Raw genomic sequence first — 19849 nt, 5'->3', positions numbered from 1 at the left:
TAAGATAAGGTTTTAAACAAAGAAAATAATTTTTTAGGATGAAATTTTATCTTTTAATATTTATCTATAATCTATCCTATTACATGCCCTCTAGTGGCAACATCTGGTCAAACAACATTAACAAAATTTGAAAGAAAAATGTATTTTTAAGTTTAGGAAATACATTAGAAAGCAGATATTTAGTCTTTAAATAAAACAGTAGATGTTTAATCTAAGCCACACCGTTAAACGTTAAAGCTAAAAAAAAAATGTATGATCTATAAATAAATAAAAAGTTTTATGTCATATTTGATTTTTATTAGACTTATTGCAGCCATACCTGTGCCTCTCGCTGGACTCCCGGACGAGCTGGTTCTGAGGAAGCGAGGCGCGCTGAAGGCTGCTGTGTGTGTCGTACAGGAAGGGCTCGCTGTGCTCGGCTTGCTTCTTCCTCAGCTGGTTGGAGGACGAGTACAGCTCCTCCTCTGCTCTCTAAACGGGATCAGAGGGTCATGAGGCCAAAGTAGCACAAGAAAAGCTCCCACTGAGCGCGTTCACTCACCCCAGCCTGCTGCACATTGATGTGGACGAGCAGAGAGGCCAGCTCCATGTTTTCACTGTAGCCGTTCTTCAGAGGTACGGAGCGGTAACCTTAGATAAATGAAAAAAGCCCCAATAAGGTGATGCTCTGAACCTCTTCACATTAAATGGACCAATAATAATCATCTGGTCAAGAAAAATGTCAAGATTTTATCTTTAAAGTTTCACTTTTGTTGATATTTTCATTTAAAAAAAATATAATGTCCTTCAAGGAATAAATGATGTTAAGTGTATAACAACCAAAAGTATAAAAATATTTTAAATACAATAAAAAAGATTTAAAAGAGATAAAGAGAATGCAGAGATTTCTGTTAACCTACTTCTGCAGGTTTTGCTTATTTTTCTGAATGCATTTTTCTGATTTAGTTTAATTATAATGTTTTATCTTCTCAGTTGATCTTAGTTCCCCTTCATCATGAAGGGGAATAAGTCCATTACTTCAGTCTTACTTTAGGATTTTCTCTCCTTTTTACCTAGGTCTGTCACTATGGCAACCCTAACTACAGAGCCTTCAGTATTTATTGGAATTCTTTCTGTTCTATTTAAAGCATGTCTTTTTTTGCACAAAGACAAGCGGTAAACATAAAATGTAATGAACACAGGAGTCTTCAATCCTGAGACCTTTGTCCTGCATGTTTTAGATGTGTCAGCTTCAGTTACCTTCTCAGCAGCAAACAAGGACCCCTGTTTATTTAGGACAGATGTATGGAGGGTGGAGACATTTAAAATATGCGGGACAATTCTTCCTGAGGACCAGGGCTGAAGACTCCTGGTGCCACACTTCTAGCCTTCATGTCTTAAGATGGATCTATGTGATCTGATAGTAGAGCTGAAACCAAATCCCTTTTAGTTTTGTCTCCTCTAATTTTGGATTTGATGCTTATTCAGTTTGCTATTCCTTTTTTTCCCCTGTTTTTTGTCACAATCAGCTGATCTAGTTTTCAACCAGTTCCCTGAGGTTGCAAAAAAAAATAAAGAGCAACCACTGAATGAAATGTCCTAAATGTTTTCTGTAAAGTGACTCTGCATGCTGTCACGTGTCCCCTCCTAACCTGAGCGGATGCCTTTGACAGGAAATGTGGCCTGAGCCAGGAAGTTTGGGTCTGAGAACATGTCCTCCTCATTGACCACAAAGCGGAGGAAGGTGAGCTCAGGCTCGTAGACTGTAAACTCCACAGGTTCTGCTGGGGCTTTCCACACTGGATTCAGCCCGTTATCACCTGCAGCCGTTAAAGGTGTGAGACAAAACCGTCAAACAGCTCTTAAAGGTTCAGATCTCACACTCAGACATCCCAGAACAGCTTTGTCTTACGGTAAACGATGGTCTTGAACTTCTCCTCTGAGTGTCCACACAGTTCGACCTCCACAAACGGGCTGGCGATGCTGCGGCCCGGTTTAGGCAGGTGTCTAGCAGCGATCACCTGCACTCAGATAAACATTTCTGAAGCTTTTGTTCAATGCAGGCAGCCTTGGGAAAATTCCAGTCTGTGGCTCTTACCTTGAGTTTAATGTTGTACTTGACTTTCTTCTTCTCCTGATGAGGATCGTAGCTGTCAGCGCGCATCATCTCAGGCTGCAGCACATACCCCGTGTGTCCGTTCAGGCTGAAGAGGGCGCTGTTCAGCTGGGTGTATCTATCTGGGTGCAAATGAGCACAAACACAGCTTCAGAGGCTTCATGTTCAAAGGAGCGCACAACTTTCATTCTGAAAGTCTGCGGTGGGGAGAAAATTCTGAAAATATGGTGCACAAAACCGTGCTTGGAGGGTACAGGTGAAAGTCAAAAGATGGAATGTTTGCAACACTTTATTTCTCTCTAATGAACAGAATCCCCTCACCCCCCAACCTCCCACACATAAAAAAAGGATCAGATTCTAGAGCTGCTCCGGGATCTATTTAAAAAAAAAATGCTTTTAGGGTATAATATATTTCTTTGCTTAAGCTTTTTGTTAGCCTAATAATATTTTCACTGTTTTTGTGATTTAACCTTATATATATCATGATCTGCCATTCTGGACTTTTTGGTTCTGTGTACGTTTTCATTTTGGGTTCTCAGTTATGCTTTAATTTATGTTATTCTATATAGATTTATATCATATTTGAATTCTTAGTTTTTCTCTTCCTTGTTTTCTTTTTAGCCTTTTTACTGTTATTTATTTCTTGGTCTAGTTTTAGGTAGTCATTCTTTCTCTTACCTTTAGTTATGTTTTCCATGGATCCAATAATCTCCAGTCCCTTCTCTTATCCTCTAGTTTTCCCCTCGGTCATTCCTTATGTTGGAGTCATTAGTTTTATTCCCCTTTAGACTTATTGAAATTATTTTCTAGCTATAGTTAAATCCTGGTTTCCATGGTTACTCTTTGTTGCCCACTAGTGCCCCTTTCCTTTCCGCTTAGCTCCTTTCTAGCTGCTTCAGTCAAACACCTGCTCCCACTTAACTGATTACTCCCCTCCTTGCCCTGTGTCCCATACATATTCCACTGCAGTACCTCAGTGCTTGATTCTCTTAATTTCTTCTTGTACATTTTTCCCGAGCTTCTCTAGTTTTTGGTTCCTGAGTTCCCAGCCTGTTATTTCTGGATTTATGTTGTTTTTTTAACCATCGATTTCACCATTGAAACTGGAAAACATATACTGTATCTGCCTACTCTACTCTGCATTTGAGTCCACAACAACATCCACCAACCCTGACACCATGGCTGCGTTCCAATTTATGGGATGCTTCCTCCGAAGGCCAGATTCAAAGGCCGATTACGTCATAGCATTGCGCCCAGGTTTGGTCAGATTCCAAAACTCCTCGTTATGCGGCGTACAAATACATCCTTCTTTTTGCCCGATTTGAAGGATGGGTCCATTGCATCCTGTCTAGCAGTGGTGATAGATTAGTGGTGATTTCCTGTACCACTGCAAAGAATGCCATTCTTTTGCAGTTACATACATATTAATTGACATGCGTAATTGTCTCCACCTGATGAATTAGTCAAACTTGTTAAGCGTGTGTTTTTGTGCATATGCAGGCTTTGTATACAAGGCCCCAGATCCCCTTTAAGCGGAAATCTGGGGATCTTCCTCAGTACGATCAAACTTTCATCAGATGGAAACAGGAAACAGGTCTGCAATAACTTAAGACTTGCAGAACAAATAAGTTTCTACTTATCGGCACCATAGAAAAGGATGGTGAAAAAAGGGAAATCCCAAGAAAACAATCCGGCTCCTGCTTACAAGTCAAAACGCTCCAAAAATGTCCAAATCAGTTCTTTTAACTCTTGACTCATTCTTAGGGTCCTCCTGCTCTATCTCACACTGTGGAGTGGAGCTGTCCGTCCTGATTGAGCTCCTCATCGACATGTTTTCTTTGTATCACTGACCTGATTTTGAGAAACTACATTTTGATCCGAGATAACAAATAGACAGCATGGAGAGGAGCTGAACGGACCAAAACACCAAGCTTCATACCTGCAGTCTGGTAGTTCAAAGCTACCATGTGGCAGCCCACCGCCCACAGAGGGTAGGGGTCGTAGTTGGAGGACTCCACTCGCTGGCCTTTTGGGTAGACGCGGGTCAGAGCTTTGCGGTTGTACTTCAGGAATTCCTTTGTACGGTGCTTTGCTGGAATTTTGTTCTCCACGAAGGAGCGGATCTCTTTGTAGTTGTAGCTGTCTATACAGAGAAAGGAGAAGGACGTTCAGAAGAACCTGATCAGTCTATATCATCTGAGCAACAAACTCTCTAGGTGATAAACGCAAGGGTGAAACAATATGAGGGGAAAAATCAGTAGAGCTTCGCGAAAATTTTAAAATGGAAAAAAAAACAAATTTTTTTTTATTTCATGTGGGGAAACTCCCTTGTTTATTTTCTGAATGTGTTTCTTTATGGAACATCTTTTTTTCATTACAGATTGTTTTGGACCAGTTTTCATGCTGGAAAAGATCTAAATAATAAGAATAATGTTTCTAGTTCATTTAGATGGGAATTTAATTCAAAAATACTATCCACAATGGTTCTTGAAGGTAAATAATAGAAGCATCTGAGAAATGTTTTAAACATAAGGAACTAAAGTCATTTTAATGATAATAATAACCAAGTTTATGAAATGATGGACGGGTTATAGAAAGGCCTTGCAGTTAGAAGACTTCTGGGCTTTTCATTTTGTTCTTTGGATTGACTAAGATTTATTGATCACCAGATTCAGCTTCCATCAACATTCAATAAGTCCTTCCTTCCTGTCTGAGCAGATCATAAGAAAACGTTGAACCATCTAGTTTCAGCAGCTGTTTACATTTGTTCCACTGGAACATCGAGACAGATGTGGTTTGAAGTCAGCAGCACAGGAAGTTGTTTGGTCTTCAGACTGTTTCCTTTGGTCACATCCTGTTTGCTTAACATTTCGTCGTTTTATGAAAGGTAAACAGGCTGAAAGATTTCAGGAGGTTGGAGTTTTTCTGTTACGTCACTGAGCAAAACCCATACAGCTTGAAACACAGCCCCTCTAAGGACCCACCAGAACGTCTGTCATTTGGACTAAGCTTCAATAAAAAACCGTTCCATATTAGTTTGGGCTATTGGCGCTCCGTGTCTGCATCTGCTACTCCTTTCGTCATCTTCACCTTGAAAAGAAAAACTGCCCCAAAAGATGTTTTCCAGTTTGGTTCTCATTCAGAGATCCAGTTACCAGCTGTGGGTTCTTGTCAAGACAGAAATGCAGGCAGTGGTAGCTGTCTCTGGACAGCATGGGGCAAGACGAGCTCCGTGCTGCACTAAAACAGCAGGAAAGTCAAGATGACAAATTCTATTCTTTTGTACAAACCAAAATACAAATATCTTGGAAAATTTAATTCATGAATTCAGGTATTGCAGCTTCTAACAAACTAAACAGCAGAGAGACGAGCTGCTTAACAGCTCACGTGGTTTCAAGTTATGTGGTTATATGAATGAATTCAGATGTTATCACTCTTATACAGTACTAGCTTGAATGTTAAGGGTTTAAGGTTAAGAGTAAGCATTCTTTGTTTGCTTGATCTATCAGAACTTTTTAGCCGGACTACATTCTTAGGTGATGTAAAATAATCGGTGGAGGAAATGCTGTTTGCGTTTTACTGTATGTGCAGTTTATGCTTCAGTGTGAGTTTACCGAAGCGGTCCTTCTCCTTGCTGCGCGGCTGACAGTAGACCACCAGGTCAGACATCTCCATGGCAACCTCTGCCTTCTTTTCCACTTCCTCCTGTTGTCGCATCTGAGTTTGGACAGAAAGAAAAACCACTTCCTGTTTGAAGAGTCAACAAGTGAGATCACAGGTGTTTTTTATCATCAAAGAGCAAGGATTTAGACTTAAACACAGGGGCTTAGTATCAAAATACATGTTGTTTGCGTATCGAAAGCTCAGACCTGTCAGGCTTTCAGATAAAGTCTACTCTGCATACCCAGAAGCAGCTTTTAGTTCTTATGTTTCTCGAATCTGGAACAAACTGAGAAACTGTAAAGGTGACCCCCAGGGGGGCTGCGGGTCCAACTTTGAAAACCACTGATCTAAACATGATCAGGTTAAGTTTAAAGTCCACCTTTCTTTCATTTGATCATCAACTGTTTAATTATTCTTTTTTTATAATCATTATATTTACTTTTTATTTCACATAAAGCTCTTTGAATTTTATAGCCACTGAAATGTGCTGTATGAACAAACTTGCCTTTCAGTTTCACTTTTCAAACTGCTTTGCGGTTCTTCTAATAGATTGGGGACATCTTTGAAACACATGATGCCCCTCCAGAAAAGTTTAGCACAAGGTTAACTTGTTTTTTTTGTTGTTCTGGTTCTAGAAATGGTCTTTACCTGGTTCTGTAAACTGGGGCTTGTTTTCTAGCTCTTGGTCTCTCCCTTATATAACTTTAATAGACTTTTAAAGTAGGTCTTTGAACTTTACATGCATTCTTATTTTATGCAAAGCATCACCTCACAAGAACACAGTTCACAAGGCCTTATCAAAGTATTAATAATCCTTTTACTTTTCAACAATCAAATATTTGTGTTTTATTAGTACTTTATGTGACTAAGTTCAGAGTCTCCAACTGGAAAGAAAAAACATACTTAGGTTTAATTTGTTTCTAAGGACTCATGGTTTGGGGTTTGATTTTAGTTTTGATTAATGTTACTCTGTGTATTCCTTAGTTTCTCTTTCTGTTAGTTCAGTATTTTCAAAGTTTATTTATTTATTATCTGTAATTGTTTTTGTTTTTTTTGGTAGATTCATTTTCCCAGTTTCTCTGTTTGCTTTGCCTCCAAAAAATGTGCCCCCTGCTGCCATTTTCTGTTAGGAATCCAGTTTGTGTGGGTTTTTTTTTTGTGTTTTCTTTTTCCACCACTAGTTGGTGCCCTGTCTTCGTTTGGGCCTCCTTGCACACCTGCGGCTCGTTGGGTCATCACCAGAGGAGTATTTGAGCAGCGGGCTGTCACTACCTCGACGCCAGAGTGTTTGCCAGTATTGGGTAATCTAGCCAAACTGAGATTAGCTGAGTCTAACCTTTAGCCTTGTCTTTCTGAGTTTAAGCCTGCTTTGTCTTTATTCTCTGGCAGAAAGCCTTCCTGATCCACTGCATAAGCCTGGACCTTCTACCCCCCTAGAAGGATAAACTGAGTCACAATTGAGCAAGGGGAAACCTCCACATGATCAGTTCAAGTCCTCTTAAGGAAAACCCGGTGACAGCCTGATCCATTGCTACTCTGGACCCAACGTTAGTCTGCCTGTCCGCCCTCCAACGAGTTCTTTCATCTCTGGATAAGACCCCACAAACTGGATCGAAAGATTAACCAAGAGTTCCCCAAACTTGAGAGCCTCTCCTGCAAATTACAAGCCTCAGTCATTTTTCCTATGGTCCCTGAACTGATTATTGTGATCTCCCCTTCAGTGTTTCCGGTTCCGGTTCACCAGTCCGCTGAGGTCCAACAGTGTTACCCAGCTGTATATCTCTCATTCTGTGTTTTTGTAAACCACAATAAACCTGTTAAATTTTTCCCTTGGCTTCTGAGTGTGTTTCTGCATGTGGGTCAGATCCTTAAAGCCCATCATGACATTTTCTCTCTCCTCAGTCTCTTCTCTGGGTAGATAGGTTTGGTTTTTCCCCCCACTAAATTAAACATCCAAAGACCATCTTCTTCCTCTTTGCATTTGGGCCTGCATTTAAACTGCATATACAATCAATTATTTATCTGTCTAAAGGTTGGTTAATGCTTGACGTGCTTGTGGGGTCCCCAAATTACATTTTTTTATTTTCCTCCACCATTTTGTTGCACCATGCACCTAAGAAAATGTATAACTACAAGGACAGTTTCATGTAGAATAAAATGGCTGACAAGTAACAGCTCCTTCAGAAAAAGGTTTGCAAATATAAAAAAATCTATAAATATTGTATGATTTGGCCTATGAATATCATCACTATCAACTTAATGTCAACAACAAAAATAATTGTTTTCACTTCTAAACATGGTGTTGTAAGCTTTTAGTCTGTCCTCCTACACTCTGACCAGAATATTAGGTACAGCACTGAAAAGCCACAAGGAGAATAAAACGTTGAAAACGCAGTGATGCCAACGTTCGATGTGGGACGATAGATGCATCAAGTGTATCACTTAACTTGGATTCATAGTTATACATATGCATATAATATATATATGCAGAAGTATATATATATATATATATATATATATATATATATATATATATATATATATGTGGAATTATTAAAGTATTTCTGATTCTGTTCTGATAAACCAGCCTTTAATGCTCAGTGGTAGCACCTATACAGTTTCCCTTTAATACACCCACCACTCAACTGTCATTGTGACACATAGTGTGGCTGTGAAGGCTTTGAGTTCAATAGAATACCCTTGAACCTTATTATGCGCAAGTATGAGGGAGCCTTTACAGGAAGAAAATTAAAAGAGTGATTGGGAATATTGAAAGATGAGAAGCTTTAAAAGTACCGTCACTGAATAAACTAGAATAATTTTAAAGCTTCAGCATTTGATTTAAACCAATTAACAGATATAGTGACATCATCCATCAGCCTCTTTGAAGACATGGGCACTGACCAAAACTTTTTGCACTTTCAACAACAATAAATTATTGTTCTGTTCACACCTGGGGAGCTGTGTTTGATTAAAAGGGAGGATTTTCACAATACAAATGAGGAACAAACAAAAAGTTTTGATTAGAACACCACATCTAGCCGATGCCAAGCTGAGGATACCTCACTCTTAACACAAAAAGGTATACCTGCCCCACTCACTTGCAAACATTCCAGAAACTCTTCTCCTTTGCGCCTCTGTCTTCATATAAGATAATAGAGGGAGAGGAAAATCAGGCCTTTCAGCATATGAAGGGGAAGACAGCTCAAGCACCTGGTGGTGTCTGTCCTCTCTGCCTGAAGACCCGTGTTGACCAATGGGCTTAATGCACAGCTCCACTACTTCCTGAATTTAAGGTAGCTCCTTTGTTTCCTGTCTTTCATTACTGGACGAACTGATTAATCCAGGTGTGTCTGGCCAGTTACATAGGTCATACACACTTAGATTAATCAGTGCATCCAATCATGAAAGACAGGAAACAAAGGAGCCTCCTGAAGTTCAGGAAGTGGTGGAGTTGTGCATAGAGCCTATTGACACCCATCTTCACATATGCAGCTTGTTGCGTACTCAACAAGAAGTGAGAAATGTTCTCAACACGTCTAGCCAGAACCTTTTTTTCACAGCATGTGTGAGAACAGTTGTGCTTTGTCAGAATCTGGGTGTATGTTGTTAAAAAAGCAGAGATGATTTTCCCCTCTTGTTTTTGGGTATGAAACTCGCCTTTATTTAGAGGCCAAAAAATGTACAGTGATCTGTTATGAGAGGGGTAGTTTGATGATCGACTGGCAGAGGAGGTCAGAAATATGACCATTTGAATAATACATCTTCTACTGTAAGTAAAATAAAGTATTTTTCTCTCCTCCTTCTTATTAATCAAAAAATGAGTCTTGACAATCTTCGACAAATCTACGTAATAGTGTTCAGTCGCCTCCTGTTATAAACACATCTTCACATGACCTAATGACTAAAGACCTGTCCTCATTAAGCGTGGAGGGCTGAAGCCTCTGAATGAAATTACAGGTCCCTTGCTGGGCCTGATGTAGGCATATCAGGCAAACAGGTCGACAGAGGATACCGCCAACCTGGAATTTCTGCTCATACAAACATTTCTGCAGACCTCACACATCCCAGTCAGTCAAAGTTTAGATTCTAGCTTTCGGGGTGGTGCCACAGAGCACTAATGGCATAAATTAACTGACACAGATACTTTATTTGTGAGTTCAAGCTCTAAATTAACCCCTTAACTTAACCTCTATCTGTTTTTTCATAGACAGAACCACTTGTGGGCTAGTGTATCATTACCTTTTCTAGCATGGAAAGTATTTGTGGATCTGCTTCTGTCTCCTTGACCCCCAATTTGCGATCAATGCGATCAGCTGTGTTTCCTTTAACAGAAACTTTAAAACCAATCTTATTTAATTGAATCGTCTCTGTAAAGAACTTTGAGATTATGTGTTGTGAATTAATGCTGTATAGATACCTGAATTGAATTCAAATGAAATCTTTTCCCCAAGGTGTGTCTGATGAACTCAATGAACACCTCACTGCCGGGGTATTCAGACACTGCTGGACAAACGGAGGCCTTTTGCACTATAACTTCCTTCCTTTCTTCCTCTTTATTTTTACCGAAAAGCACACTAGTATATGCTGCTATTATCCTGCTTTAAGTCTTCTTTTTACATAGAATATTTGTTGTTTTTACTGTTGATTATGTTATGTCTTTGTGTGTCATTTCATTCTTTGTTATCTCTGCTGATTAAAATGTTTTAACAGTTTGAAGGCAAAGCACTTCTCTCTTCTTAGGTGGAAGTCTTTCTCTGTTTAATTCCCTGGCCATCCATAATAAAATATTATACATCACTTTCAATGCTCTGACGTGAACAGCTATTAATGGATGACCCACTATCACAGCCTCACATTCTCACCTCTTGCTCCTTGTTGTACTGTTTGTTCATCTCTCTTGTGGTGATGTCCCAGGCCACCTGGTACCACTTGAACAGCTCCTCTGGGGTGCTAGTGGCCAGGTCGAACTGCAAATTGTCCTGCTCCTTGTTCTGCAGGGTCAACACATGTGGTTTCCCGTATTTACCGCCCTTCACTGCAGACAAACAAGAACAGATGAGCAAAAGGACAACAGCATGCAACATCTGTTTATCCATCCATCCTCTATACAGCTTTTCATTCTGGGTCATGGCGGGTAGGCTGATGCTAGAAGCCTTTGGGCCAAAGGCGAAGTATAAACTGGATAGGTAGCACATCCATTGCAGAACAACACAGCGACACACAACCATGTGCACACACAGTAATTGGAGAAAATTATTTCTAGTGTGGGACATATATGCTTGGCTTATTCCAGAGATAAGCAAAGCATGCACAATGAATAAACTCAGCAGAGAGACCCTAGGGAGGGTTTCAATCCTAAGAACTTCTGGAGGCCGGGGTTCTGTTTTGTTCTGTTCTGTTCTATTCTATTCCCTTCTACACAACTTAACTGAGTTAAATGTCTCTTATAAGGTTAGCAGAGAGTCTTTAAACATTTGTAACAGTCTCTGACGCAATATCTGACTGCTCCTCTAAAGAGAAATAATAATGTTAATTGAACTGGTGGGTTTTCTGACCCGTGAAAAGATTTTGAAAGGAGTCCACTATTTTTAGATTTCCATAAACTTCATGTAAACTGCTTTATTCGTTGCAAAACCAGTTTGGGACCAATGTCCCAAGGGAACATCCAGATTTTATGGTCCAGTTATTTATCCTGAGAAGGAGTTGAGGAATTTGAAAATATTGGATCTTCATCACTACATCTACTCTGTGCAATGAAGCAGTACCACAGACCTGCAGCAGGCTGCTGCCACCATCCTATTCAACAGCTGGTACCCATGGTCTAAGCTTCTATATTAATGTTGTTGTCATTGTGGGCAAACTGCTCATTATGTTTCCTTGGGTTGGAGTTTCATGGTCAAGGTCCTCTTAGGGTGATGGTAAACTGGGTTCCACCATTTTCCATTGGCTGCAGAGCTGCAATTGACTCCCTGTAATTCATGTGGAAAGGCTCGCTACCTCACTCTTCTCAAAAGAAGACCATCAAACTCAGAGCAAACAGTGTTTTTCATGTATTGCCACCAAAGTCTCCAATGACACAGAAAAAAGTCACTAGCTGCTAGTAATTTTCGGAGAAAAGATAAAAGTCACTAGAGTCACTAAATATAATATAACTAAGTCACTATATATGTCTATATATGTCAGAATTAGCGTTTAGGTCCAAGAATAGCCCCCAAAAAAGCCTTGTTTTGGCTTAGAAAACATGCAAATTGAACAGGAAGAACGGGCCTGCCCCTTAGGAATCGTTGAGATTTTTTTGTTAGACTGCATTACCTGATACTAGAATTGCAGGCTAACTATTGTTGCATTGTAGGTTTTTGAGAGCTGAAACCTTAATCCACCCCTCTGTTTAGGTTGGTTTTTCTCTATTAACATAAATGGCTTCTTTTACACCCCTTTCAATCAACCTATGACTATGACCTGAAGACTGAGATGCTTCACCAGCATGTGAGTATGCAACACTATGTCAGGGAGATGTATTGCTGCATACTCACTCATTTAGATTTTCTCATTATTTCAGATGACTTTTGAGAAAACCAAAATGAAAATAGTATATAGAATCCAGCCCATTAAAGTGGCTAGTAGGAGTGGCTGTGCGACTCGCCAAAAATGAAATTCACCCACATTTGTCAGGTTGGTGGGTGTTAATATAAAGCCTTGAGTGAATGTATATATCAGCACCTGTATGGATAAGAGCTACAAGAATAAAGTCCAAGTTTTGCTGCAGGTTCTAGATTTGAACATTTATGGAAGTTAGTGGTTTTATTACAATTGCAAAGGACCATCAACCCCCCCATCACACACCTATCCATAACACCCTATGGATGAGATTATCTGATTGTACCTCTCAATAAAAAAACACCTAAATATTGTACTTTTACATCAAGTGACAAGTTTATGTTAAACCCAGCAGCCTTGCTTTAAAGCAGAAAAGAGGGGAAAGAAAAAGTAAGAAAAAGGCATATGATCGCTTACTTCTTTGAATGTCGTAGCTGGATATGTCCACAATACCCTTGCAAAGTTCACCCAGAGGGTTGTCCTCCATTTCCTGTGTTATCAGATATCAAACACACATAATGTTTTCAGTTATTTTCAACACTGGTTTGAGCTCCAGTGACAACCTGAACTCTGATCTCCACCTGAGCTCTAGCGTCAGCCTGGGTGTTGTTGGAGATTTCCTCCACGTAATTTGCAGGAAAGAACAGCTGCATCCGTCCTCCGTGGTCACCTTTCCACCTGAAACAAGCAGAATAAGTCAGAAATGTCAAAGAAAGGCGACTTTGACCAAGAATATATACCATATAAAGGTCATATTTACAACTATTAAATGAAAAAAAATTATACATCCACGGGATATCTAGAGTTGTGCAGAATAGGATAATTAATTTCACTGTAAAAAATAATGGTATATACATTATTGTTTAATACATTTTGAAAGGCCCAGTGGGTAGCACTGCTGCCTAGCAGCAAGAAGGTTCTGGGTTTGATTCCCAGCCCGGGGTCTTTCTGCATGGAGTTTGCATGTTCTCCCTGAGCATGCGTGGGGTTCTCTCCAGGTACTCCGGCTTCCTCCCACAGTCCAAAAACATGACTGTTAGGTTAATTGGCTTCTCTAGATTCTCCTTAGGTGCGAGTGTGTGTGTGAATGGTTGTATGTCCTGTTTGTCTCTGTGTTGCCCTGTGATGGACTGGCGACCTGTCCAGGGTGTACCCAGCCTCTCGCTTATTGACAGCTGGAGATAGGCACCAGCATCCCTTGCGACCCCAATTGGGACAAGTGTGTCAGATAATGGATGGATGGAGGTCCAAAATATATAAATAGTTACTTGTTGTTAGGATGTCAATGTTGGTAAAAATTATTCTGCACCAAAAGGAATAGTAGGTTCAAGTCTTGTTGGGTGCTGCCAAGGAGCTCTGTGATAGCAGAGAAATTTAACATATAGAAGAAGCCATTTCTCAGATTCAAGCAAAACAAAAAAACGAAAAGAAACTAACTAAGGGTGAATATAATTCAAGCGTTTCAATGTTGGTGCTGACTAAGGGGAGCAAGATGGCTCAGAAGCCACACTGAGGGCAGATCTTTCCTTCTGGATAGGTAAGTTAGGGTTAACATTAGCATTGGTGGAGCTGGCAACCAACTTGTAAAGAGTACAACTGAAGACTGGAAACAGAGTGGGTGAGCCACTCACTGGCTGGGAGGAGTTAATTTTTCTGGTATCTCCTTTACCAGCAGGAAACACAAATTATAAAAAAGAACAACAAACACATGAAAAATAAATACAAAAAGTTAGTCATTCAGGCAACCCTGGGAAATTTTGCCTCTTCCCCAAATCATGTGATCTGTGCTCGAACCTCCTGCTAGCAGGTTATTTTATCTTACAATCTGCTTTACAAGGAGCACATTGTAGAAAATTGGTCTAAATAATCGGAAATGTTGGAAGAATGTGAAGTGTGAGCTCAACCTTGAGCTCTTCTGCATTGGTGGTCCTTCTGTCTCTGGTCTACCTCTTGAGAGCAGTTAATGAAACCTTTTGAATCTCCTCTAAATTCTTCAGTGCTCTATAATGCTCTCAAGGCTGCAGTTATCCATTTTACTTCTTCTATCAGACATTTTCCTTCCACTACACTTTCCATTAATATTGCTGGAACACTATGGGAACCACTAGCTCCTCTAGGGAAAAACCTTGAGACAACTTCCAGTCAGCAGTCTTCTATGTGGTTATGCAGGCCAGAACATGGACATATCAGAACATTCCTGGATTAAATTTATTATTTAGAGACTTAACTAACCAGGTCAGTTTATAACTGCAGCAAACAGTTAGGTCATCAGAGATCATTATTCAACCATTTTCCATCACGTCTGATCATATGTTTTTTAAAAGATGCCATTCTGTACATTGTATTAGTTGTGTTGTTACTCACCATCCATCGATTTCTTTGGAAACATTGTGTATTAAAGCCCCTTTAGTGAAGCTGAGCTCATCTGATCTCTTGGCTTGGTAGCTGTATAAAGCTCGGACTGTATTCTGGGGCTTAAAGAGACACAATAGTTTGATTAACAGCAGGATTAGAAAAGGTCACAGGTAATAATCAGAGATAAAAGCTGTTTACGTACCAATGAAGGCTCAATCTCATTGGGTTTGACATATGTTTCCATATATATAGTGGAACAGTTCTCGTTCTGTGTGGCAGAATCATTTGTTATAATCATAATATAACCTGTTAATAATTCCGGATGGAATATGGACATTTTCTCTCTCCTTTACACAGAAACTCACTGTGCTGAAGCGTTCCACCAGCTCAGGTGTGACCGGGTACCGCAGCTTGATTTTACGATACAGCGGCTTCTTCTTGAAGTAGTTCACCAGCTCCACCAGGCTCTCGAACTCTGTAGTGGTGCCCAGCAGATACACGCCCCCCTCTTTCTGTATCCGACAATGTTTTACCTTCCCGTCACCTCTGGAGGAGAGAGAACATCAAGAGAATGGCAGAAGAATTTGAATCTATATTCATAAAAATAGGTATCTGGTTGGAATAGCTCGATCACATTCCTGCTTATTTATTCATTTTCAATCAATTTTCTTACTTTCTTCGCTTTCCCCTTTTTAACCATCAAACAGTAATGTGTGAACATTGCAAACAGATACTTCAGCTATTTATCCTTTTACTAAAAATGGGGGCATCTTAAACAATGATTTAACTTTAACCTCAAAACCCACATTATTTTAAAATTTTAAAGAACAGACCAAAAAAGGCGTCTCAAACCATCTCCATTATCTCTATAATTGACAATGAGAGCTCTCTGATAAATAAACTTATATAGGCCTACTTCTATTGATCAACAATTTATTTTTGATCAGGAGGAGCAAATCCTTCTTAGGTTGAGCTCCAGCTGAGTTCCAACCTCAAATCAGGGACACACGCAGAGCAGTTTTACCTGAATGTGATGGCGTAAGAGTCTTGTTCTCCTTCCCTCTGCCGGATCAGGAAAGCTCCATCTCTGGGGATCCTGAGCAGATAATCCTCCGCCTCGCCTCTGCTCAGGTTTTTGTAAAACCATCTGTGAAGCACAGAAACAAGAATGCTACCATCACTTTTTTATTTAAAATGTCTATTTATGACAACTTTTTTTTTTTTTGGCACAAAAGAACACTTTTCACAGAGAAAGAGAAGCTACATGTCAATGTTGGAATGTAAATGACAAAAAATGGGTTAAAGTAAAAATTAGATTGTCATAATCTTGGCACTGATGACTGGCTTAATTGTTTACTCCATTCACCAGTTTCTCATCACTGTTCATCTGTGTCACCTGCTCTTGTCTCTATTTAATCTGCCTAATCCCAGTCATCAGTGCCAGGTTATTCAACCCTGCGATGAGAGTTCTCCAGTGTACCTGTTTGTTTTTTGATTGCGTGATCCTGACATGTTCTGCCTTCGGACCTTTGAACCTGCCTGTTCCTGTTTCGGATCTGTTTGCCTAACCTGTCTTTGGACTTCTGCTTGTTTCTGCCTGTGGTCTGAACCTGGATCTGCCTCCTGACTTTGACTTGGATAGCCTCTTAGTATGTCTTCGGATCTCTGATCTTCTGGTCTGGATTCCTGTGAACCTCTTCTACACCGGCTTTGATGCCTCATCTTCCAGATAGTCCAGGCTGAACTCTATGGACAGGTTAGTCACTCAGACGCTCCTCCATCAGATTTATTTGGTCACTAACCTGAGTTTTCCCTCTGAGAGATTCCGGCCTTTGACACCCTAGCTGCTGAAATACAGATCTGACATTTATTAATAAACGCTTTTGAGAATTACACCTGTCCGTTTGCCTAAAATCCTGGGTCCTCTGTTCTGAGCCATGACATAGATATCCTATATGTGAAATTCTGTTGAATTGTAGTTAAAAAAATAGCCTTTTGAAGATCTTAGAAATCATCAGTCAGAATGTTTCCGGGGTCACACTGTTAACTCTTTGAGTCATTATATTATATCAAAAATACAGAAATTCTATAAAATAAAAAAGGAAGAAGAGCTATTAGGAGCACGGAGATGCTTTAAACACAAGTGAGCTGCAATTATGTTATTTCTAAAAACGGTTCCAACTGCTTTAAGAAATATAATCATACTCATGTGTATCTCTACCTTGATGTAGAGATAACCTGCTTTTATCGGTGTTGTGTAACATGCTTTCTGTTTCCTCATGGACTTGCAAGGTCTCATGCCAACTGTCATAGCTAAAGTTTGGAATAAAATGATTTAAGTTAATAAGTTGTTGAGCTGTTGGACGAACCCCTCCTGCAGGTGAGGGTCAGGTTTGGGCACAGCTTCGGTAAGTCGCAGCTCAAAGTCCTGGCAGCGCAGCGGGTTTTCTCTGTAGTGCTGGATCAGAGCATAGATGCTTGAGAAGTGCAGGTTAGGGGTCAGGAAGAAGTAGGTGTGTCCTCCCTCTGAGGTGGAGCGAATTCGGCAGTGCTGGACCCTCCCACTGCGCCTGCAAGGCACACATCCAGCAGGATTGGTTGCATAGTTTAGTGTTTATACGTACATCTAAAGGAACTATTGGGGGAAAAAAAATCTGCCAATAATGTTCAGTCTGTACCAGAAAGAGAGGGTGTAGTCGTTGACATATCTGTCACTCTGTCGGGCCAAGAAGGTGCCATCTTGTACCCCGGTTTCAGCGCAGTAGTCATGGATCAGTCGCTCGGCCGTCAGCCTACCCTCCTGCATGCGACCATGAAACCATGGTTCTGCACAGTGCAATTCCTGGTACTGAGAAAACCAATGCTTTAATACTCATGTCAGGAAAAAAGCATTTCCTCCATGATCTTTAATTTACACAGTTGATAAGAACAAAACTAATAAACCCGTACAAGCAGAAAACTTAGACATGCTTTTATTTTCTGTTCCTCAGAATAACTGTAATATATGAGAACTAAAAGCCTCTTGGCTCCATGGAAACAGAAGATATGGACCTGATTTTGAGTCAACAGAACTGTCAAAATGGATGCACTGAAAACATTCAGCCATTCAAACCTAAACAGTTAAAACTCTGCTCTTAAATGAGCTTGTTTATACATTAATCATTGATTGAAAGCGAAAATTTAAACTTTATTGTCTGTAAAGTTTGTTCTCAGTCCATGTTTATTCCTGGTTTTTAAATCCATTTGTAAAAATGAGCTGTTTACCTTCCGGGGATCTTCCTCTTCCTCCTCGTACTCCTCTGCGTAGTAAAGCTTGTCATCAGAGATTACACAGTAGTGTCGGTTCCAGCGCTGAAAAAAACAAAAAAATTATATTTAAAAAAAATGATATTTAAAAAAAAATGATATTTAAATTTTTTTCATCAGCTAATGTCAAAGAGAGGATCTTGTAATTTTACTATTTTAAGCACAAAGCAACAGAAGCCAAAGATTTGAGGATTAACCTCTATCTGAAAGCTGAGGAAAGCCCAAGCTTCTCTAGATCTGAAATTGGAAATTAGAGAAGATTTTGTATAGAACCTAGGAATGGTGTTCTGAAGATCAAGCAAGAAGATAAAAGCTTAATGAAAACTAAGCCCCAGGAAGCAGAACTTCAAAAGTTAATAGATCTCCAGAGCGTTTCTTTAACTATGATGGTCTGTCTTTAACAGTACCTGATCCACTGGATCCCAGATCTCCAAGTCTCCCTGCCTCTGGCCTTTTCTAAAGTCTTTGGTTGTTGCTCCTCCCTCCACATTGAGCTTCTTATGCTGTGAGAGATCAAAATACGGGCCGGTTATTCCTCACTGGTGGAGATCGTCCATCAACCCCTGAGTCTGCTCCAGCTCTTGGTACCTTCAGTATGATCTTCCCCTTCAGCTGCGTAGGTGAGGGCAGCTGCTCGGCCATGTGCTCCACAGGTTCAATCAGGAGTTTGTCTCCGAAGACTTCCTTGAAGATGCGAGCCATCTGACGCTGCTGCTCTAAGGGGCAATGCTCCTCTATGGACAGGATGACTGGGAAGCTAAGAAGGAGAAGGTGGATGTGAGGAACCACTTAGAACAGATGAAGAGAAACTTCTGAGAAATCTTTTAATTTTCATCTGCCGTATTTAAAATTGCTGCACTTTTTTTAAGGCCCTGTTATACAGACTCGAGAATTTACAGTGAGCCTCACTCTGAAGTGACAAAAGCATGCTCATTTATGGCTTTGACCACATCCTCAAACTTGATCTTGGTGGTTCTGGTCCAGCCGTGGTAGATGATGGGCTCTCCGGGACCCTCCCAACAATCCACTGCAAGCATCAGACACACTCTGCTTATTATCAGCCTAAAGCTTAGTAAAAACTGCTTTTTTACTAATATTTACATTCAACACAGCGACATCCCAGACGCAGGCAGCGGACATAAGCCTCTGTGGATGACTCACTGCGAAGCTGATCACCTGTCAGGTACCTGTTCAAAACACAGCCAAGGTGGCAGATTAGATATATAATAAAACCCTTTCCTTCAAATTCAAAAAACATAAGAAAAGCACATGAATGTTGAAACATTTGGTATTATTTAACATTGCATTGTAATAGAAGACAATTGTGACTGAAACTTGGCATATTTCTTTGTCAGAATTGTACCGTACAAAGTTGATCGGTAGCTACGCTGAGAAGGAGCTCCAGCATGGTTCATTGTACAAACCTCAATTATAAACAATTCATGTAGACATCAGGTTGAACTGAGGACTTTTCACTTTTACTGTGGCAGTAGTTGTATTTTTGATTTTATAAGGGAAATGATGTCACAAGCACTTTAAAGTGACACATCTTTAAAATATAAGAGGATGTAGGGGGTTTCTATAGATTTTAATTCTTCTGAGGGGGCATGCTTTGGTGGCGCAGTGGTTAGTGCACATGACCCATGTATAGAGGCCTTTGTCCTCGACACGGGTGACCTGGGTTCGAATTTGACCTGTGGTCCTTTCCTGCATATCTCTCCCCTTCTCTCATACCCCCTCAGACTGCTGTCCATAAAACAAGCCACTAGTGCTGTAAAAGTAATAAATAATAATAATTCTTTGTTGAAGCACCTTTTATCTGAGTGCTCT

General features: G+C 40.2%; 1 protein-coding gene across 1 annotated transcript in view; it reads right to left on the bottom strand.

Annotated features, from left to right (window-relative positions):
* plcg2 (phospholipase C, gamma 2) overlaps window positions 1-19849 on the bottom strand; it is a 47444-nt gene that overhangs the window by 860 nt on the left and 26735 nt on the right. The window contains exons 12-32 of the mRNA XM_038293961.1: window positions 19121-19206; window positions 18929-19046; window positions 18608-18776; window positions 18427-18522; window positions 17978-18064; window positions 17392-17561; window positions 17083-17283; window positions 15738-15860; window positions 15079-15259; window positions 14916-14981; window positions 14723-14832; window positions 12940-13036; window positions 12776-12848; window positions 10624-10796; window positions 5710-5812; window positions 4035-4238; window positions 2078-2217; window positions 1892-2000; window positions 1632-1799; window positions 542-630; window positions 320-471 (exon numbers count right to left, since the gene is read on the bottom strand). Of these exons, the coding sequence (XP_038149889.1) occupies window positions 320-471; window positions 542-630; window positions 1632-1799; window positions 1892-2000; window positions 2078-2217; window positions 4035-4238; window positions 5710-5812; window positions 10624-10796; window positions 12776-12848; window positions 12940-13036; window positions 14723-14832; window positions 14916-14981; window positions 15079-15259; window positions 15738-15860; window positions 17083-17283; window positions 17392-17561; window positions 17978-18064; window positions 18427-18522; window positions 18608-18776; window positions 18929-19046; window positions 19121-19206 (2715 nt within the window). The remainder of the gene's footprint in view (window positions 1-319; window positions 472-541; window positions 631-1631; window positions 1800-1891; window positions 2001-2077; window positions 2218-4034; window positions 4239-5709; window positions 5813-10623; window positions 10797-12775; window positions 12849-12939; window positions 13037-14722; window positions 14833-14915; window positions 14982-15078; window positions 15260-15737; window positions 15861-17082; window positions 17284-17391; window positions 17562-17977; window positions 18065-18426; window positions 18523-18607; window positions 18777-18928; window positions 19047-19120; window positions 19207-19849) is intronic.

This window comes from Cyprinodon tularosa, unplaced genomic scaffold (genome assembly GCF_016077235.1).
Source record: "Cyprinodon tularosa strain WSP-4 unplaced genomic scaffold, ASM1607723v1 ctg332, whole genome shotgun sequence".
Taxonomy (NCBI): domain Eukaryota; kingdom Metazoa; phylum Chordata; class Actinopteri; order Cyprinodontiformes; family Cyprinodontidae; genus Cyprinodon; species Cyprinodon tularosa.
The sequence above is the reverse complement of the archived record's forward strand: the minus strand, read 5'-3'. Positions and strand labels throughout refer to the sequence as shown.